A 23,490-nucleotide genomic window follows, 5' to 3' on the forward strand; every position below is an offset into this window, starting at 1 on the left:
TTGAGTGCACGGTGGTAATGGCGTGCAATTTTTGGGACGATAAACGAACGCGACAAAACCCCCTAATGTTAAGTGTTGCTTCGTGCATGTTAAACATTACCTGTCTGTGGCCTCCACTTGTCCTCTGCTGCTCCGGGTGCATTCCGCTCTACATATACGCGCGCCCCACGTGGTTTCCTAGTAAGGGGCGTGCATATGATGTCAGACATCATACACGCGGCCATGTTACTAGGCAACCACGTGGCACGTGTGTATGAAGAATAGAGTGCACCAGAGCCGGCGAGGACGCGTGGAGGTCATGGACAAGGAAATGTATAACATACACGAGGCACCGGGGGACACTTAACATTAGGGGTAAAGCGTTGAGGCGGTCAGATGCGGCGTCACAACACCGATTCTGGATCGATTTCATCATGAAATTGATCGGGAATCGGCCTGTGGTGTATGGGCAGCTGACAGATCTCTCTCTTAGCTAATTCGATTAAGAGAGATTTGTCTCTTGGTTGAATTTGCCCTTCATCACTAGATATATGGCTACCTTAAAGGGGAACTGAAGTAAGAGGTATATGGAGGCTTCCATATTTATTTCCTTTTAAGCAATACCAGTTGCCTGGCAGCCCTGCTGGTCTATTTCTCTGCAGTAGTATCTGAATAACACCAGAAACAAGCACGGAGCTAGTCTTGTCAGATCTGACTTTAAAGTCTGAAACACTTGATCTGCTGCATGCTTGTTCAGGGGCTGTGGCTAATAGTATTAGAGGCAGAGGATCAGCAGGGCTGCCAGGCAACTGGTATTGATTAAAAGGAAATAAATATGTCATCCTCTGTATACCTCTTACTTCAGTTCCCCTTTAAGTTTTGATCAAGCATCTGTGGTATGTTCTGGAACACCACCAATCCATGAAGGCTCCCCCTTGCAACTTGCAGAATTTCAGGGATCTTCTGCTCATGTGCTGGAGACCAATACTACAAGGCACCTCGAGAAGTCTGCCTCAACAAATCAGAGCTGTTTTGGTGGCACAAGGGGCATGTGGTTTACTATTGTGACTGATCGGTAAAATCTTGGGTCTGTGCTTGTTGTAAAGACATAATGCAAGGAAGTACGCTGCTGTAAGTGTCTCCTAATAGCCAGGGTATTCATGTCATGAGCCTCAAAATGTTGCCTAGCGTAATGTACACACTGTTTTCAACTTTCATAAGTTAAGTTAGTTTTCTAAACTTCTTTTCCTAACTTATCACACAGCAAATTAAAGTGAACCTCCGGACTAAAAATCGACTCAGCAGCACTGAAAAGGCTTTGTGTTTCTTTAACAGTTTCACAGCATCAGAACTTTGTTTCTCTTATACAACCCTCATTTTTAGCTGCACAAAAGAAAACTGCCCGGGCTTTTTCCCCTGATGCTGTGCAAAGCATGATGGGATTTCTGATTTTGTTGTTCTCGTTCTGCTGTTTTGGTGCAATTTATTTTTTTTTAACATTTTTGAATTTGAAGCCTAGTGTGTGCAGCTGGGATGGGTTATCAGGACACAGGACAGCTGGAACTGTGTCTCATGCTCCTTGTCACCTCCTTTCAACCAAAAAGATGGCTGCCCCCATGACAAAGATGGCAGCCCCCATGAATCACAAACATTTGCCTGTTATTTTAAAACAGGGTGGGTAAGAGATTATATTACTTATCTATTCTAATTAACATAACTAATGTAACTTGATGACAGTATGTTTCTTTTGGCTGAAGTTCCCCTTTAAGTGCTAAATAAGAGGTTTATATTTTCTGACTTGTTTCTTAAGTACCTGTATACAGTATTTCCTTTAGTGCAGTCTAGCTGAGTTTCTTTGCCCATCTTGCTAAAGGAAGACAACATATACATCCCGTTTCCTAGTTGATTAATTACCTAAAATGGTTACCTAAATCAATTCACTGCTAAAATTATGGGAGAATAGTGATTAACAAACCTATTACACAGAGCAAAGATATTTTTTTTGTTTTTGTTTTGTATTTTTTACGTATTAGTACTTCACATTGATGAAAAGTATTATTAGTTACATATTTGTAGAAAATAATTTTCAAAAAAATCATGATTGTTTCAGGTGTGTGATTCAGACACTACTGCAGCCAAAGAGATCAGCTGGACTGTCAGGCAATTAGTATTGTTAAAAATAAAATAGATATCACAGCCACCATATGACTCGCTTCAGGCTACCTTTAACCCCCCTGGCATTAACCCCGAGCCAGGCTAGGGCCAAAAATCTGCAGCTCAGATTTGATGAGCTGCAGATGTGGCCTGATTTGATGAAGCACATTTTTATCCTCTCCTTGTCCTAAATGTTAAGGTGGCCATACATCAGGTGACTTGGCGGCCGATTGGTAACCCCGAGTCTGGCTCTGGGCTAAATTAAAACTCACTTCCTGGCCTGCGGCATCCAGATCGCCTGTCCCCCACAGATCCAATGACCCCTTTTGCAGCTTCATTCCTCTCTCCATTTGATTGCAATGTTATGTCATTGGCGATCAGAAGTTTAGGAAAACAAAATGAACAATAAAGTAAAAAAATAAATAAATAACAATAATAAAAGTATGAGAAATATAAATAAAACAAAGAATAAAATAAAAAAGAAAATATGAACAATAATATTAAAATAAATATATTGAGAAATATAAATAGAAAAATGAACCTAAAAAAAATGAACAACTATAAATAATAAAAACATTTACACTTTAACACCCTCCCCCCCCCCCCCCCCCCCCCCCGAAAAATTATTTACCATAGATAAAAGAAAACAAATTTCCATAAAAAATGCACTTCTTTTAGGAAGTAACGCTGCATACACACTTGAGGTAAAAGTCTTTGGAAAAGGCAAGATCACAGACCAATTTTACCCCATTCCATGTAGTATGAGAGCCATAATCTACACAGTCTATTCTATGGAGCTGCACTCCCCATCAGACAGAAATCTTTGCAAGATGCTGCACACACAGATGCTGTACACATTCAAAAGATCATTATCTGTAAAAGATCTCTTCCTGCAAAAGATCCATTCCTGCAAAATGCATTCAAAGTCTATGAGATCTGCAGATCCTCATACACAGCTTGTTTAACAGACTTCATCTGCGTATCTGGCAATCATCTGCAGATCTGCAGATAGGCCTAAATTAGTATAATACAAGACAGACGCACAACATGTACACTTGAAATGCATTGCTATTTCAAACATAGGTAAATAATGATAATAATAAAGGTGCAGGTAGTGGCCACGAGTCAATTTTGATGAGCCCAGCTAGAGTGCGCTGGTATGCGGGCCAGATAGGGGGAGGTTGGAGTTCAGAAGTCGAACAGCTTGGGGGAAGAAGGTGTTCTTCCGCCTGGTGGTTTTGGATGGTATCGCCCTATAGCGACGGCCCAGTGGGAGGAGCTTAAAGTAGCGGCTGCCAGGGTGAGCGGGGTCACGGGTGGCCCTCTTCCTCATCCTATTTGAGTGGAGGAGGTCGAGAGGTGGAAGAGGAGATTCGATGATCTTCTCCGCGTCTGTTATGACTCTCTGCAGTTTGTGTTTGTCGCTGACCGTTGCACCAGCATACCAGACAATGACTGAGGAGCAGAGGATGAATTCTATGGTGGAAGTATAGAAACTAGTCAGCAGCTCCGTGGGCATGCCAAATCTCTTCAGTTGGCGCAGGAAGAACAGCCTCTGCTGAGATTTCTTCTGGATTTTGGTGGTGTTCTGTTCCCACTTCAGATTGTTTGTCAGAGTCGCGCCGAGGAACCGCACAGATGTCACTCTAGAAACTTCGGTTCCCCCAATGAGGACAGGTGGGAGGGGGGGAGGGTTTCTCCTGAAATCAGCGACTAGCTCGACAGTCTTTGCTGCGTTGAGGACTAGGTTGTTGTCCTTGCACCAGTTGCATATTCTCTCTTCTTCGCTGCGGTACTCCAACTCACCGTTCCTACCAATAAGGCCGATGATAGTGGTGTCATCTGCGAATTTGATGACTTTCACAGAGTCAGTGGATGAGATGCAGTTATTGGTATAGAGGGAGAACAGTAGAGGTGACAGAACACAGCCTTGTGGAGCCCCTGTATTGGTGGTACGAACACTGGAGAGGTGGTTGCCGAGCTTCACCTGCTGCATTCTGTTTGTCAGGAAGTCTTTGATCCATGCCCAAAGAGTAGGGTCAACCCCGAGCTGAGTCAGATTGGTGATCAGTATGTCTGGGCAGATCGTGTTGAACGCTGAGCTAAAATCTAGGAACAGGATCCTAGCATAGGAGGCAGGGTTGTCTAGATGCTCGGTGATGTATGCCATGCTGGCATTGATGGCGTCCTCTACAGATCTGTTTGCCCTATATGCAAATTGGAGCGGGTCTAAAAGGGCGTCCGTGGACTTCTTCAGGTGGGCCAGGACTAACCGCTCAAGGAGCTTCCTGATGTTAGAGGTTAGGGCCACTGGTCGGAAGTTATTGTGCTCGGTACTGCCTGTTTTTTTTTGGTACTGGTACAATTTTAGATCTCTTAAAGCAGGAGGGGACTGTACCATCCGATAAGGACTGCTTAAATAAGGAGGTGAGCACAGGAGCTAGCTGGTCGGCACAAGATCACAGGCAGATAGACAACACTCCGTCCGGGCCAGAGGATTTTCTTGGGTTTAGCTTACGGAGGTGCCGGAGTACCTCCGATTCCAGAACAGAGACAGGAGCCAGGGGGACAAGTTCCCCAGAGGGGGGGGGCACCAAAGTCGATGCTGTTTGGCCCACAGGCTGGTTGGGATGCTGCTCGAATCTGCAGTAGAACTCGTTGACCTCTTCCGCCAGTCGAGGGCTCAAGGACGCCGCTTGGGGTGCTGGTTTGAAGTTAGTGGCTGCTCTCAGGCCATTCCATACGTCCCGTGTATTAGAGGACTGTAGGCAGAGTCTCAGCTTTTCGGCGTAGGCCCTCTTTGCAGTTCGCAGTTCTCTTTTCAAGGCGAGCCTGGCCTCTCTGAATTCCTCTGGGGAGCCAGACCTGTGCGCTTCCTCTTTGCATTTCCGGAGTCGGCGAAGCTTGTTATTGAACCAAGAACCAAGATGATCTGCAGATGATTGCCTGTTAAACAAGGTGTGTATGAGGATCTGCAGATCTCATAGACTATGAATGCATTTTGCAGGAATAGTTATTTTGCAGGAAGAGATCTTTTACAGATAATGATCTTTTGAATGTGTACAGCATCTGTGTGTGCAGCATCTTGCAAAGATTTTAACTGATGGGGAGTGCAGCTCCATAGAATAGACTGTGTAGAGTATGGCTCTCATACTACAAGGAAGGGGGTAACATTGATCTGTGATCTTTCATTTTCCAAAGACTTTTATCTCAAGTGTGTATGCAGCATAACTTCTTGCAGTAATCATACCGCCAGGGAGGTTAATCTTAAAACGTCATAGATTTAACTACACCAGCTTCATGTGCACCTTCCTTGAGACCACGCACGTGCTGCCGTCATTAGAAAGCTGGATTCTGTGCATCAATCAGGAGCCAATTTCATTGTTCCTGACCCTGTGAGCCAATCACAATGATCACATGGTGAGAATTGAAAAAAGTGATCTGATTTTTAAGGGGGCAGAGCACTTGGTACTGAAGAGGTTAAAGTGGTCCACATCCTATGGAATGGCACAGTGCAGTCCATGTTTTCTGATGCAATAAAAAAATTATACACCAGTTCAATCTAGATGAAAGAAGAATGTTCTTCTGGCCCATCTTTCCATAAATAGATAGATATGCAAATATATTTAATATTTGTAGATTTTGTGAACAGAAATGCATATTTGTGGCCTTGCAACTGGAAAATCCTAGTTTCTCTGGTTGGTCCTTTTCTGAAAGCTGAATGCGAGTGTCACCTTTACGAGGTAAAGACAATAGTTTTATTACTGAACACACAGATGATAGTCCAGAAAAGATATTGGTGATAAATTAGCTTAATCTCCATCAGGATTACTTTGCAGCTGGGATTTAAGCAAATTGAATCAGAGGCTTGAACAATGACAGTGAATATCTATTAGGCAGTAAACAGAATAATACACTCTGTGGATTTTAATGAATGAAGCCAGTAGCTGAGCACTCACTGTTCACGTTTGGCATATGGTTACTGATGCGTATACCAGGAGCAGCACATAATGTACAGTGAATGCCTTAATGGGTGGAAGCTTGATTATTAAGCGGCTTCAGTAACAGTAGTCTGACCCAAAGACAGGAACCTTGAATTTTCAACTAAACATGCTTAAAGGTCATTGAAATTAGCTTAGTCAAAAGGATGATATGATTTTTTTCCCATTTACAAGATGGAAAACATCTACGATATAACTTTAATCAGTAAAGATGGTATATGAGTTAAGTCTGTTCTAAGATTCCTGGCTTTGTATTTATACACAGATTTAACCTGGGGCAGTGTTACTCTTACTAGTCAGTTCTATGCCAACAATTTAGAGCATCTGATGCCTTGTAAACTCATTCTTGCAAAAGATTTCTCTGTGAATATGCATGCTTAGAATATGTAAGTGTGCATGTTCATTCCTATTAAGAGGAAAGCTGGAGACATGCTCTCCATCTCAGTGGATATGCATTAAATGGATACCCATCCCCATCTGGTGGAGTAACAAGCAAAGTGAGACCGGGAGATGTGTTTTACTTTTGGGACTGCTGGATATAAGTGGAGCACTGGAGAACATGAATAATCAAGAAAACTTGCAGTGATGGCAAAAGATTACAATTTTCTCTTTGGTCATTTGTGAATGGCTGAGTGACTCGTACATACTGTAAAGTGGTAATGTGAATGCCAACATGTACATGTATCTGTAGTGAGTAACTTCCTTTTGGTTAATAAACTCAGGCTTTATTAAATGTATTAATAATGTCCTGAGAGTGTTAGCATTCAACTTGAATAGCATAAGCTTTAATTTACTAACCTTTTACCAATCACCGCCATGTCCTAATATGACACCCAGAAGAAGGGTACTACTTTATAGCAGGCAGTTCCAAAAATATAGTCCAGGGTTTCTCAAATTAAGTCCTCTGATTTTCTGAAACGTGTACCATTTTCTTGTTGGGGAAAAAAGGGTGAGAACTAAAAGAAAATTCAATTGATTGCAAAGAAAAACACAAATTCCTGATTTGAATTAGTTTTCACACCCATTAATATGACTTATCTGCAGCCAGTTATTTTCCTGAGCTAGCTGATTGAATACTGTGAATAATCAAGGTGTTTGAAGTGATTTGTAGTACAAATATATGTGCATAGGATTGGTGCAACATGTGCTGAGTCAGTATTATGACATAACCTGGAACATGAAAACAAAACAAGAATTCCATGAAATGGTGACTGAAAGTTAGAAAATTAATACTGTATGTTCATGAAAATTTCCAAGCAACAGAACACCCATTGGAGTACAATTAAATTATTTAAATGAAATGAATATGGCAAAGCTGTAAATCTGCCAAACATAGGCTGTTAACTAAGAGTGACTAACCATGCAAGACTAGTAGAAAGACCACCAGGAGGCCTATAGCAACGCTAAATGAGTTACAAGCCTTGGAAGCTTGGACTGGAAAATCTATTCACATAACTTTTGCCCAGATGCTCCAGCAGCTTTAAAGTACTCCTGAAGTGATCTGCACTCATATACATTCATTATTAAAGTGGATCTGAGGTGAACTTTTACTCATTGCATAATTGTGTTCCTTTCCTATTGTTTATAGGGCATTCCTCAAAGCCAATACTTTTTTGTTTTTGTTTTAATACTCTAATTCCCTATAAACTAAATACACCACGCCCACAGGTTTTCAGAGAGCCTTGGCAGTAACAGGGGCTCATGGGAGCTCAGTCTGGGAAGGAGGAGGGGGGGGTGTTACTAGCCATTGATTTCAGAGGCAGAGGGGAGGAGGGGGGATTAGGTTTTTTTCACAGGCTGAGTGATCAAGATACAGATAAGCCTGCCTCTGTGTAATGTTTACAAACAACATGGCTGCTGTCATTGTATCACAGGAAGAAATAATAAGGAATTGCAGGGCTATCCTCCTAAAGTAAAACTCTTTAAAGTCATTGGGAATCAGTTTAAAAAACAGCAAGATACTTAACTAAGGAGAGGTAAGGCTTTGGGTCCTATAGAGTCTCCCAGTCCTCTTCATTGAGAGCTGGCTGTCCCGTTTGAATCCCCCGTGCGGGGGGCTTCAGAAATCTTCGGGAGCCGAGTCCTCCCGAAGACAGGCGGCTCCATACTGCACACATGGGAGTGCGCGAGAGAGGGCTCTCGCTTGTGCGCAGTATGGAGCGGGCCCATTTTTGGAAGGACTCGGGCTCCCAAAGACTTCCGAAGTCCCCTGCGGCAGGTCAAATATTGGCCAAATACTGCTACCGGCGAGCCAGCACTGGTTTGGGGACAGAGAGAGAGCTCTATAGGATCCAGAACCTTCCCTCTCCTTAGGCAAGTATATTGCTGCTTCTAGGAGGAGGTGGCGTGGGGTTTAGCTGATTTGCTCTATCCTGTAAAAGCAACTCTCACAGCTGGCAGCAATAAACTACAGGATCAAGACGGTCAGGTATTTTGAATAAATGTATTGTAAAAGTAGATATGCAATGCATAAAAATATGTACATTGCTAAATATGCATAAGCATTAGAAGATGGGAGGCTAAAATCGTTTTGTAAGATGGTTAGTGTCCTGGAGTCCACACTTTTTGTGGCTGTAATTAAAAAGGCTGTTCACGTTTGCTACTTAAATTCAGCGTCTTAACATAGTGAGCTGATGAATACCCAAGTTCACAAACTCAAGGCTAAAACTGCTGCCAAAAGTGCCTTTACTAAGTACTGACTTGAGAGCTGGATACAAGCAATCCCTCCCCCCAATTAATCAATTGTGTTAAATACTTTGCACATGAAACAGGATATTTCTGCTAATGATAGAAGTAGTAGTGGCAAGAATAGGAATTTCACAGTGATTAAATATTTTTTGACTATAAAACATTACATTTTTGTAGGCACTGTACATGTGCAGTCACTAGTCAAGAGTAGGTGAGAACATTGTTTTCTCTTCTTCAGCACCAAAAATGAATAGTTAGTCTCCATTTGTAGCAAGTATATGTTTCGTTCTTCTATGCATGGTTTTAGCTTCAGCACTATGTAAAACAGATAAATAAATGTATGCAATGAAAAAAAAAGCATTAGAAGTGAACCGGGCAATTGATTAACACGGGCTGTCAGAACTAATACATTTTTGTATGCAGAAAAAAATGCATATTTTGGAAATGGGTCTATTGCCTAGTGAATATGAGTACATTTTCTTTCTGTATTAGGAAATCTACTATATGTTTGTTGTATTAAAAGGTACTGAAAATGGCAAAATGTTAAATAGTCTTGGTTCTTTGTTGCCTTTTTCCTTTTTTTTTTTTCACTTTGAACTAATACTATTCTTTTCTCTTTACAAAGAGTCTAGCTAAAGAATTGCAGACAGATGTTTGTGAAATTAGAATCCATATTAAAGAAGTCAAAATACTACAGGAACCAGACAGTGGTCCATCCAAGCATTCTGTACATAAAGCACAGTCTCTGGCAGCTTCAATTCTTAATATCTCACACTCTGACCTCAGTGACATATTAGACGTACCAGATGAAGATGTAAGTATTTCAACTATCAAATCTTTCTTCATTTTCTTATACTGTTTAGGGACAATTTATTTACAGGTAGTCCCCAACTTATGAACATATGACTAATGAACGACCCACCAAAATGAATGGTCCAAAAATTGGGAACAAGTAAAATAAAATGTTTTGTTCCAAAAGACCTTGTACTTTTTGACAAGATCAATTTTAAAGAATTCGAAGAAAGAATGGTTTTAAATTCGGTAAAAGGATATTATGATGTGGTACACTTTACTGTATAGTGAATTCTGAATTCCACACACACATTTTATACGTTTTGAGGTAAACCTGTAATCCAGCGATGGGAACCTCTGGACATTTGCATGGATTACGTGAAATCATTTCAGTTTTCAAAATCAGAAGTGGAGTAAAAAGGGTTTTTCCATGACCCTTTAATTATTAAAAAAAATCATATAAAATGTTAAATTAAAAAAAGCACAAGCACACAGAAGGGAAAATAAATGTTATTATAATCCCACATCACAATTATTCTTCATCTGTATTTTCCTTTTCTTTCTGTTCTGTGGCCATTTGGGTGCTCTCTTAATCATAGAGTGAACAGAGATGACCAGTGGGCCCCACAGTCAACTACCCCAACCTGCATTTGGGAAAGACAGAGTTGGGGAGAACCAATTTGTCCCTCAAAACAGAGAAAAGCAAGCTTTGTAAAGGTGTTTGTGCATACTCCCACATGGTACACTCCTTCCCCCAGTGATGAATGTAATAAAGCTGTGATACAATAAAGCATGTTTTTCTATAAGTTGGTAGTCATTGGAGTCACCACCTGGAACATATAAACACAGCAATGGCTGGTGTACAGTTATTAAATCAGCAATGTTTCATCACGAGTCTGATCATGTTCATTGACTTTTTTAGTTTATTAGCCTCAACCTCTCAATCCTAGGAAGGAAGGGGGGGGGGGGGGGCTTTTCCTCTCAGTCACTCAGCTTTTATGGGTCATTGAATAAAGCCCAATTCCAGGGTAATCATTATCATAGTTTGATATTCTGTAGTGTGGCAAATGGTTACAACTTTGTTTCAGCTGAGCTCTATTCTTCCCACTTGCACCGATATCAATATTCTAACTTATGTCTAGTTCTTCAAGTGTCCCCCTGAGTTTATCCATGTTGTACCCATAGGTATACATAAATGTATGTATTTACACTAGATGACCATGTTTTGAAAAACGTTGTGGTTATCTCCTCCTTATGCAATTCATCCTCTATTTTATCCATCCGCATATATTTATGCAAGAGTCGTTAACGTCAGTGAGCTTAGAAGCTGAAAGAATAAATCCATATTTTTTTGGGTTGTATTTTTAGGTGCTAGAAGGATTACCTTAAATAGAATTGGTAACATCTGAAGTGGATATAGTAAGTTTAGGGAAATGAACCATTTTTATTACACCCTTACTAAGGAAAACAGTAGATTCTCCCATGTCTGCAGCACTGCTAGAATTGTATTTATATTTGTCAAATAGTTTTGACTATACATTTGCGAGTTGTCCACTGAAAATGTCATACCTAGTAGGCTAAGGAGTTTTGAGCTACTTTCAGTGCAAGCTCTTTTTACTAGCTATAGCGATCATCTCTCTTATTCTTGATAAGGAATAATAATAATAAGGAATAACAGTGTACTTTTACATACGTTGATTTAAAGACCAGAAAACTGTCCAAATTCTTGTTAATAGTTAATACTTTAGAGGACATGATCATTTGGATCAGACAAGGATGATAGTATGTTGTCTTCAAAAAGAACAGTTTAATATGATCAAATGATTGATTTTGGCTTTCTTTGGTATAGGAAATAAGTGTATTGTTGATAAATAGGACATCCAGGAGAGCAAAGTTGTTGTGGGCATGTAAAGCATACATAAAGTCTAAACAGTGCAGACTCCTACAAGTGTCAGACTTGGACCTGATAAATGTAATACAATGTTTGACAATTTGTGACAGCCAGCTGTAACCTGATCTTGCTGGTACTGTATCTCACAATTTCGGATTTGCTTTGGTCTCCCTAGGGCATACATGTCAAACTCCGACCTGCGGGACAAATCTGGCCCTCAGAGCCATTAAATTTGGCCCTCAAGTGGTTTCCCACTTTGCATTATGCTTGGCCCACTCTAGACCACCAGGGAATCTAAATTGAAGGTGATGCCTTAGCTCACCAAGGAAGCCATATGGGGAAGGGAGTAGGAAAGCACTAAACACCAGGGAACTGAATAGGGGAAGATGGGGGCCCACCTAGGAACTTTATAAGGGAGGAAGGTGGCCAGTAGACATTGAGGTTGGCTCGCGATTAAGTCCAAGTGTACAATTTTGACCCACTTTGAATTTGAGTTTAACACCCCTGCCCTAGGGAATGAAACTTTTTTTTTACATTTATATAAACCACTTGAAATGAGTTGAAGTGGAGTTTGGATCAAAGATATTTAAAAAATAAATAAAAAGTTCCAGTAGTTTAGAGAGAAATTATCCACCTTCCCTCTGATTTATCTAAGAGTATTTTGTACCTAGTGCTGTGTAGACTTATGAAGAAGGAGAGTTACTCTTGCTTTAGGGCTGCATGAGGCGGCTCCCCATACCTCTCCCACTCATAATTTTTTTTTAGATATTTTGTTCCATTCAAACTTCTGTGTGTGTCTTTTAAAAGGCATCATTTTTATTTTCTTCAAATTTCTTGCATTATGAAATTAGAGGCTTTTTATGGAATTAGAAGTGTTTTACATTACAGGATGTCACAATAACATTTGATGTAAGTACAGTATTAGTATGCTCAGATTTCTAATTGAGTTTGGAACACTGTTCACTCAAAGAGGCACTATGGTGAAAAAATTTAAAATTTAAAATATGTGCAAACACATACAAATAAGAAGTACATTTTTTCCAGAGTAAAATGAGCCATAAATTACTTTTCTCCTATGTTGCTGTCACTTACAGTAGGTAGTAGAAATCTGACAGAAGCGACAGGTTTTTGACTAGACTATCTCTTCATAGGGGATTCTCAGGGATTTATTTATTTTCAGAAGCACTTAGTAAATGGCAGTTGCTCTGACCAACTGCCAAAAAACTGTGTAGCGAGCAGGAAAGCTGGCCAGCATCATTGTTTAAATCCTTTTTAGGGAATATCTTTGTAAATAATAAAAGTCTTACTCAGAATCCCCTGTGAAGAGATGGACTAGTCCAAAACCTGTCACTTCTGTCAGATTTCTACTACCTACTGTAAGTGACAGCAACATAGGAGAATAGTAATTTATGGCTCATTTTACTCTGGAATAAATGTACTTCTTATTTGTTTATGTTTGCACATATTTTAAATTTTACAATTTTTCGCCATAGTGCCCCTTTAACTATTAACTGGGGACATACATAGAGAAGACTATATTAGTACATCTTCATGGTGGGTTTGTAATCTTAAACATTAAGACTAAATATCGTTAGCCTTGCAGAGGGGACTGTTGATCTGATTTTAAGATCTGTTTTCAATGCATACTTAGTAGCTTTTAATGGCTGTTGTTGAGGTGATTTCTTGTTTATGTGTGGATTCGCCCAACTGAATTAAGTGTGTGTGCGCGTGCGTGCGTAACGTTCCAAAATCTCAGAATTATTAGCATTTCATTGCCTATAATTGGTAAGTGGTAAATAAGCATGTCTTTCTTTTCATGCAAGTCCACATGAACCATGAAAGGAATTAAACACATAGACATTTAAAGCCTGTAGCTGCTGGTTAATTCGTCAACTGCCACATAATTGATTGGTAGCTGCTGACTCTGATTAGCTCATACCTTCAGTGAAATTCTACTAATGTGCAAATTCTCTCACTGATCTGGAAAGTTAGACATTTTTTGGAGATCTTCCAGTGTGTTATAAAATCTCTGTAAGCTAAGGATTATACTTTTTAACTCTACAAGCAGATTTACTTCACTGTACAAACAAAAAGGTTACCTGAATAAGGAGAAAGTTGATGGCGGTTTAGGAGTAGTGTTGGAGTTAAAATCTGGGTTTCCTAATTTGGAAACCAGGATTACGCCGCGCACCACACTTCAATACCTCAGCTAGTGGAGAGGCTCATGAGGAGGTCACTCGTGTGATTCACGCCATGCATCACAAGACTCCAATGCTTCCTGCTTCTGGCTTGAGAGGAGGAAGCAGATTCTTGTGAAGTGCGCATGGACTGAAACCCTGCTGTTGTGTGGCGTAACTTAGGTTTCTGAACTAGGAAACCCTTAAACCCTTGAATACCAACACTATTTAGGAGCATTACAAATTACCACACGGGCCAGCAATTCTATAATTTATCAAAGCAATGCAAGATCTGATTGTTTATGGCAAGCCTGCATTGATGAAGTTCAACACAGATTTATGTAATTGAAACATAACCCATTTCAAGTTTGCTGATGCTGTCAAGCTGTTGCCTGTTGGACATAAAGTGCACGATAAATCTTTTTCTTGTGATGGAGGAGAAGGTATCGCCCCATTACCCTTTAATTATTACAGAACTGCATTGGAAAGTCATTGAAGACTCACCAAAACATTTAACCTTTAATCTTCATGTATGTAGTTTCTATAGTGAGTTGTAGCTGGTAAGTGAAAGAAGGAAAATTGCTAATAGGACAGCTTTTGCATTTAGCTGAATAATTATGACAATACATAGTCCTGTGCTGTAGAAAAACTGTTCACGCCACAGCAAATACCTAACAATTTTTATGAAGTAAGGTTGTTATAGTTGACATGAATAGGAGGAGCCATAATTTGTTTTTACTCCTTGTATGTAGTTAATGCAGTGGAAAGATAGATGGCTCAGCAGCTGAGAGAACATGCCTCTCCGGCCTCTAGGTAGCCTGGGTAATCCTGGACCAGGTCCATACAGCCATTTTATGCTTTCATGGAAGAAACAGGGGTATTGATTGTTCCTTGTTATTAGCAATATAAGGCTATGTAATGTATCCATGGAGCACTCTGGTCACTTCTTATGCAAGGTGTTTTAAATGCAATGGTTTTTTTTTGTATTCTGTGTCCATAATGCTTTCATAAACCTGTCATAAATTATTGTGTCTCCTTTCCTCCCATTAGGAAACAGCAAATGTGAAACAGTCAGTAGAATATGATAAAGAATGGATGAACCACATAATGAAGCTTCTTGAAGGACAGGTATTGAGTATATTCCTCTGGGTATTTCTTATTTCAAGCCATTTACATAATGAAGGTTTTACGAGTAATAAACAGCAAAAGGCATTGCAGGGTGGCCCCTTACAGGGTCTCTGTTACAAATCCGGTGTTGGTGTCAAAATTAATGTTCACATAGACCCAAACCAGAGTTTCCTATATAGAGATTCAGAAAAAAAGTGCCAAATATTTTTTTTCTTTTATTTAATTTCCTGCTAATTATGTGCATACTGATGTAAATAATATGCACATATTAAATGTTCACATAATTAGTTTGTACATAATTAATTAGAGGGACACACAAAAAAAGTGAAATCTTTATATAAGTGACAGTCCCTACCAGACAGACAGGGGCGTAACTAGAAATCACTCGGTCTCCCTGCAAAACTTTGGATGACACCCCCCCCCCCCCCCCCCCGCCTCGCTTTCTGCACAGGTAAACTGAGAACCATGTTATGGCTTCCCCATGCAGATAAAAACAGCAGTGAAGAACTGCACACATTTTCTCTATATCAATTACATTTGTTTCTGTGATAAAACATGCATGTTTTCACACATACAGACACACACAGTGTGCAGAAAACTCATACAGAAAACAGACACATGAGTGTGCTCCCAGCCTCAGCTTATTACACTCACTCTGTCCATCTCTGATGTAGCTGAAGTGGCTCTGCAGACTTCTCCAGCATTACTACAGTACAGAGCACTTAGGAAGGGGTAGAGAGGTCCGGGATAGGCGCTGTACAGAAGAGCCTGCTGCACACTGCATAGGGACTGTATACACATTTTTGTCTTCAAATCTTTGCATGTTTCCTTATCAGTGTCTGCAGGGGCGTAACTAAGACCCACCGGGCCCCCCTGCAGAAATTTTAAGCGGGCCCTCTACCATCCCCCCCCCCGGTCCCGCTCAGGGCCGTTTTGGGGGGCTGGAGGGGAAAGCTATGGCCACACTCGGTGGGAAGTCGCGTCAGACACTAGAGAGAGAAGCGTCCGCGCTGGAGCGCACGGAAGGTATGTAGTTGCCGCTGCACACATATGGTTATTGAAGCTGGAGGGGAGAGCCCGAGGTGAGGGAGGGGGGGGACCGTCCCCCCTCCCTGCCGAGTGTGGCCATAGCTTTCCCCTCATGCTGCGACCCCTCCAGCCCCCCAAAACTGCCCCCCCGCGGGCGCTTGGGCTGCAGCCCCTATTGTTACGTCCATGAGTGTCTGAGCAGACACAGTCATTAGAAAAATTATGCAGAGATCAGAAAGTTTTTTTTCTCCGGCGTGACTGGCGAGAGTGGTGGGTCTGTGCAGCGATTTGGCAGTTAACCCCCGTTTTTTGGTACAATCAGTCTCTGATCCTTAATGGGCCAGAGACTGCTGGTACGCAAGTGGTTAAAGGAATCGATCTGAAAAATGGATCTATGCAATCAATATTACAATCAATTTAGATCATCGATTGTCCGAAGAATCGTATCGTTTATGGTCACCTTAACCACTTCAGGACCACAGGTTTAAACCTCTTACAAACCCCCACTGACCAGGCTATTTTTTACAATGAAGTGCTCTGCAGCTTTAACTGTGTGCTGCAGAGCCATTCACCTTAGCACACACATGAATCCCCCCTTTTTCTGCCCACCAACAGATATTTCTGTTGGTGGGCTCTGATAGCTGCTGCAGCCAGTGTTGGTTATTTTTTTTTATTAATTCATTTGTTTTGTTTTGGTTTTTTTTTATTAAAAATTACTTTTTTTTTTCATCAGCCTATGAGAGAGGATCGCAATCAGAGGCTCTCCAGAGGACAGCCGAGTGACACGACTGTCCCCAGTACAGCGCTGCAATATTGCAGCCCCGTACCAACAAAAGACATGGCCATTTCTTTTCTTTCAGTCTGCTAGTGGCGATCGCCGCTGGCAGACTGTTGACGGAGCAGATCCCTGCTAATCTCCCCCCACCACTCTTGATGCCTTTCAGCGTAACGCGGTCCTGGGGCTGCCACCTTCCTGACGCCTATCTGCATTAGGCGGTTGGGAATGGGTTAAAGGACATCCGAGGTGAAAATAAACTAATGAGATAAACAATTGTATCTATCCTCCTCATTCTAAAAATGACTTTTTTTTTTACTTTAGTTTTTAGTTAGTAATCCCACAGTTATTTTAAATTTAAATCTACTTTTTAAATTTTTACTGTTTCATGGCCTATTCTCAATGGAACATTCATTGAAGCATGCCAGCGCTAAAATCTATGAACTGTTGACCGTTTTTACCTCTTTCCTGCTATCAAAAGCCATTTATGGCCAGGACAGTGTTTTATGGCTGCAGTTCCTCATAAGTGAGGGCTATGCTATAGTCCGACCCAGACAGAAACTGTAAAAATTGTATACCTGATTTTTTACGTTTTTCAGGCAGAGAAAGAAAAAAGGAACACAGCATAGTTATTTGTGTGCTAGGCACTGTACATACCCATGTCTATCTCATCATGTCACGTGACCTCAGATGTCCTTTAAGAATAATCAATAACTGAGATTGGTAATGACTAGATTTTGGTAATTTTATGAAGGTGAAAGCATAGAATATTTGATCAAATTGATTTAAATCAACTGCATTTGAAGCACTTGAAAAATCACTTCACATGCTATTGTGCCAATTTTTAAACAATTGTATTAAAATCTATCAAGTTATGGGACAGATTATGTCAGGTTCAGACTGGACTGATTACGGGTGTCTACTTGTGGCTGAGGACTAGTTCCCAGTGCTCAGTTCTTTGTAGAATAATTCTGCATGTTGGCTCACTGTGCATACAATTCTATGGGGTTGTTCACAGTACTACTTTGTACAGTAACTGATTGTGTTGTTCTAATTCGCTGCATGCGGTCTATATCCAGTCTCCATTGCAGTTCACACTCATTATAACCCCTGCATCATTAAACTTACCACTGTGAACCTAGCCTGATTCTCTTTATATTAACCTCCTTAGCGGTAACCCCGTGTGTGACACGGGGTAAGCCGCCGGAGGGTGCCGCTCAGGCCCTGCTGGGCCGATTTTCATAATTTTTTTTTTGCTGGACGCAGCTAGCACTTTGCTAGCTGCGCCAGCACCCCGATCGCCGCCGCCGCCGCGCGCCCGATCGCCGCTATCCGGTGCGGCGCGCGGCCCACCCCCCCCCCCCCAGACCCCTGCGCTGCCTGGCCAATCAGTGCCAGGCAGCGACAAGGGGTGGATCGGGTCTCCCAATGACGTCCCGACGTCGGTGACGTCATCCCGCCCCGTCGCCATGGCGACGGGGGAAGCCCTCCAGGAAATCCCGTTCTTTGAACGGGATTTCCTGATTGCCTATCGCCGGAGGCGATCGGCGGGGCTGGGGGGATGCCGCTGAGCAGCGGCTATCATGTAGCGAGCCCTGGGCTCGCTACATGATTTAAAAAAATTAAATTTAAAAAAAAACTGCTGCGCTGCCCCCTGGCGGTATTTTTCATACCGCCAAGGGGGTTAAAGTAGCTGTCCTTAAGTATTTGTATCGTGTGTATATTTTTACATTCATTAGGACTAACGGTTTACGTAGTGCTCCCTCTTTGACAATAGGAAACAAGTGAGCGGAGTTATAATAAACTGATAAATACACACAATACAGTTGTAAGCAAATCTATAATACCGATGGCCATGCTATACAGTTGTCTATTAAAAAAAATAATAATAATAATGAACTACTTCAGAAAACTGTGTTTAATAAACAAACTATTTCTACATACAAATGCACAGTTTTTCTTTCATTAACTTTAAAACACAGGAACAAATCAAATAGTGGTATATGGAAAGATTTGGATATTCTAGCAAGTTTGTATTTAGTTTGCCTTTTGTATACAGCATAGAGTCCTATAGCTCTTGTTGTAAGAAGTTTTGCTTATTCTTCTTGTATGCTTGAAATACATTATCCAAGAGCTTTTCAAAACTCAAGCGGTTGAAAAATTGCAGAAACGCTCTTAATGCTGGATACACACGTTGCGTTTTCCCGTGCGATTCGCGGGATCGATTCCGTCGATTCGATTATTTCCAACATGTTCGATCGTGTTTCGATGGATACAGCTGTCGATTTTGCATACTTAATATGCAAAATCGACGGCTGTATCCATCGAAACATGATCGAACATGTTGGAAATAATCGAATCGACGGAATCGATCCCGCGAATCGCACGGGAAAACGCAACGTGTGTATCCATCATTAAAAATAGCTTTAGGCTACTTACACACTAAGACGTTGCGTTAGGTGCACGTTATGCGACCTTAACGTAGCACCTAACGCAACGTATGGTGGTGCGGGAGAAGACGGTAGAGTGAGCCGCGTTAGGCGGCTCTAGCCGCAAAAGGTTTTCCAGGGTGGCGCTGATTGGCCGTCGGGACCACGTGATGCGGAGCGAGACACTCCCCATCACATGGTCCCGCCGGCCAATCAGCGGCCGCCATTGCAGTGCATATTAAGTATGTACTTATGTACACAGGTTTGCTTGCACTAACTGCATACTCATATAAACTGTTTAGGAGTTGGAAATTTCCTGCTGATAATCATTGACACTTACCATGTTTACTGCACTTTTTCTTATGTTCTGCCTGTCTGCAAACATCTACAAGTTGCATTGCAATATGCATCCTCCCAGTGTACCTCACTCCATATTCATTTCATCTGCTCTGCTTTGCTCACCTTACTCAGCTTCTCATGAACTGTTAGCTCTCCTGAAATCTCTCTCTCCCTCCAGCAGCTCAAAAACCTCACAAACATTTAAATCCCATTCACATTTGCTTACTCTCTCCCTCCTACTCTTACTTGCTGCTGGTGATATATCGCCTAACCCTGGGCCACAGCCTCCTGCCAGACAAGCATCCCCTGCTGACCCGCTTCACAGCTCTCTGTCCACAAATAACTTCAACACCCATCCTCGCCCCAACCTCATTTCCATCCATCCCACTCACAAGCACATGCTCCCCCTACCCTGCGGTCTCTGGAATGCCAGATCCGTCCGCAATAAACTTACAGAGGTCCACAACCTCTTCCTCTCCAAATCCCTCACCATCCTCGCACTCACTGAGACATGGCTCACCCCCTCTGACTCTGCCGCAGAGGCTGCCCTCTCCTACGGGGGGCTTCACCTCAGTCACACCACCAGACCAGACAACAGGACTGGGGGAGGGGTGGGTCTGCTCCTCTCCCCATCCTGCACATTCCGTGTCCTCACTCCACCTTCCTCCCTACAATTCACATCATTTGAGGCCCACACTATCCGCCTCTACAATCCCCTCCCAGCCATTGTTGCAGTCTTATACCGCCCTCCGGGCTCCACACGACAATTTCTCGACAACCTTGCCTCCTGGCTCCCACACATCCTCTCCTCTGACCTCCCCACCATCATCCTCGGGGATTTCAATATACCCATCAATGAACCCAAGAACTCTGTTGCGACCCGGCTACTCGCCATAGCCAACTCACATGGCCTAGTACAACACACCAACGCCCCCACTCACACTGCACGTCACACTCTCGACCTTATATTCACTAAATCCACCACCATTGCAGACCTCGACATCGCACCATTTCCACCCTCAGACCATTACCTTCTCGCCTTCAACCTCCTCACGGAAGGCACCTCCAAACTACCCGCCCACCCACCTGGTCGATGGCAGCGAGACCTACGCAAGCTCAACCCTGGCGTCCTTGCTGACTCCCTCCATGGCCTATCCTCCACTCTCCCCACCCTAACCTGTCCTAATCTTGCTGCAGCTCAGTATCACCAAATTCTCTCATCAGCCCTAGAGAGAGCTGCTCCACCAATATTCCGCCGCAACCGACCCCCTAACCCCCAGCCCTGGCGCACTACCCATACTCGCAACCTCCAGAGGGAAACACGCGCCACTGAACGAAAATGGCGGAAAACTCGACTAAACCAGGATTTCCTACAGTACAAAACTAACCTGCAGCAGTTCCACACTGCCCTTGCTCATGCGAAGCAGGAATACTTTACCAAGCTCATCGGAGCACAAGCTTCCAATCCCCGGCGTCTTTTTAGCACCTTCAACTCCCTGCTTAAACCCACCCCCCCACCTTCTGTTTCCTCCCTCTCTGCCACAGATTTAGCCACACACTTCACCAACAAAATAGTCTCCATCCGTCAGGAAATATCCAATCTTCAATCTTCACCTCCCACCTGCTCACAACCTACTCCTTCTCCACCCTATCCTCCCCTCACCTCCTTCACTCCTACTACCACTGAGGAGGTCAACCACCTACTGCAGACTTCCCATACCACTACCTCCCCCCTTGACCCTATCCCTTCTGATCTACTTCAGCCTCACTTCACGGATCTGGCCCCAGTCCTCACTACCATGTTTAACCTCTCCCTATCCACAGGCACCTTCCCCTCAGACTTCAAGCAGGCCACTGTACTGCCTCTGCTCAAGAAACCCTCCCTCGACCCCTCGCTACCCTCCAACTACCGCCCGATCTCCCTCCTCCCCTTCGCCTCAAAACTCCTTGAGCGTCTGGTTCACAAACGCCTGACCCAGTACCTCAATGCCAACTCACTACTAGACCCACTGCAATCTGGATTTCGGCCTGCCCACTCAACCGAAACGGCTCTCACAAAAGTGGTCAATGACCTTGCCTTAGCTAAAGCTGAAGGTAAATACAGCATTCTCCTCCTCCTTGACCTTTCAGCAGCTTTTGATACAGTAGATCATCCCCTACTCCTCCAGTCCCTCCAATCCATGGGCATTCACGATCTCGCCCTGACCTGGCTTTCATCCTACCTCTCCAACCGCTCCTTCACGACCTCCTTCAATGAGTCCTCGTCCACCCCCAACCACCTCTCAGTGGGAGTCCCCCAAGGCTCGGTCCTTGGCCCCCTACTGTTCTCCCTATACACATCCTCCATTGGCAAGGTTATCTCCTCCATGGGTTTTAACTATCATCTGTATGCAGATGACACCCAAATCTATCTCCACACCCCTGACATATCCACCACTACCATAGACAAGGTCTCCTCCTGCCTATCTGCCATCTCCTCCTGGATGTCCGCTAGGTTCCTAAAACTAAATCTAGACAAAACGGAATTTATGATCTTCCCACCCCGGTCATCCCTGGACCTCCCAGATGTGCAGGTCACTGTTAACCACACTACTATTCACCCTACCTCTCAAGCCCGCTGTCTGGGTGTCACCCTGGACTCCGCACTCTCCTTCACTCCCCACATCCAAAACCTCACAAAGTCCTGCAACTTCCACCTTCGTAACATCTGTAAGATTCGCCCTTTCCTGACCCCTGCCACCACCAAACTCCTCATCCATGCCCTCATAATTTCCCGCCTCGACTACTGCAATGCCCTTCTGTCTGGACTCCCTAAGACCCGAATAGCCCCACTGCAGTCCATCATGAATGCGGCTGCCAGAATTATCCACTCCTCCCATCGCTCCACCAGGGCGGCTCCCCTCCGTGAATCCCTCCACTGGCTTCCTATCCAGTCCAGAATCAGATTCAAGATATTGTGTCTGACCTACAAATCCATCCACAAAACCTGTCCAACCTACATTTCTGATCTTACTCAGAGATACACACCAAGCCGCTCACTCCGCTCCTCCAATGAACTTCGCCTGACCGTTCCCTGCATCACCCAGTCCCATGCACGCCTCCAAGACTTCTCAAGAGCCGCTCCGACACTATGGAACTCCCTACCTCCACCCATTAGGGCAGCCCCCTCCTTCAACACCTTCAAGAAGGCCCTCAAAACTCACCTTTTCACTCTTGCCTACCACCCCTCACAATTGCTCTAAACCCACAGCCGAACTCTGGTCCCCTACCTCTCGTGTCCCTACCTCTCCCTCTAGATTGTAAGCCTTTGGGCAGGGTCCTCACTCCTTTTGTGTCCTACCTGATCATGCACCTCTATTACTGTGCACCCATGCTATGCATTTGAGTGAACCTAACTTGCCTAACTCCATGCTCCCATCCAGTGACTGACTAAGCATTACCTTGTACTCATACTGTGCTGTGTGATCTGGTTTTCTTGTATTCCTGTATTGTCATTTTGCTGTTTGTCACCCCTAAATATTGTCTGTAACCTAAATTAATGTCCAGCGCTGCGTAATATGTTGGCGCTTTATAAATACAACAAATAAATAAATAAATAAAATATTAAGTAGCCATGTGCGTGGCTACTGTAGCGGCATCTCCCTGCCTCCTCTCCGCCCCCCCCACTGAGCATGTGCAAACAGTCTAACGCGGCTAAAGCCGCTAGAACGCACAGCATGCTGCACTTTCACTGCAGCGTTACATGTAACGCAACGTGGGCAGTGTGAACAGCCCACTTGTGTTACATTGCTGTGCGTTGGGGGAGCGTTACAGGCTGCACTAACGTGCGCCTTTAACGTCCCTGTGTGGAAGCAGCCTTAAGCTTAACAGTAGTTGTCCGCCATAAGTGATTTGTCCTAGCAGATCATGACCAATGTTATCAACAATATTTATTTATACATACACAACTGAAGTGAAGGATTTATGTTTCACATTTCCTAAATTGGATTTTGTGCTTATCCACCAAATCTCAGTGATGTCCACTCTATTTAGCCATTGTGTGACTTTTATTATGCATACAGCAGATATTACAGTGCTAATGTTGTTGTTTTGCTTCAACCAATGAAGT

At 43.1% G+C, this 23,490-nt stretch overlaps 1 protein-coding gene across 2 annotated transcripts in view; it reads left to right on the forward strand.

Annotated features, from left to right (window-relative positions):
* Positions 1–23,490, forward strand: part of CNTLN (centlein) — a 540,427-nt gene that overhangs the window by 377,854 nt on the left and 139,083 nt on the right. For both annotated transcript variants that reach the window (XR_011020538.1, XM_068234381.1), the window contains exons 25-26: positions 9,448–9,636; positions 14,733–14,810. Coding sequence is in view for 1 of the 2 variants with exons in the window: in XM_068234381.1 (XP_068090482.1) it covers positions 9,448–9,636; positions 14,733–14,810 (267 nt within the window). In the remaining variant the exon portion in view is untranslated. The remainder of the gene's footprint in view (positions 1–9,447; positions 9,637–14,732; positions 14,811–23,490) is intronic.

Source organism: Hyperolius riggenbachi, chromosome 1 (assembly GCF_040937935.1).
Source record: "Hyperolius riggenbachi isolate aHypRig1 chromosome 1, aHypRig1.pri, whole genome shotgun sequence".
In the NCBI taxonomy this organism is placed as follows: Eukaryota; Metazoa; Chordata; class Amphibia; order Anura; family Hyperoliidae; genus Hyperolius; species Hyperolius riggenbachi.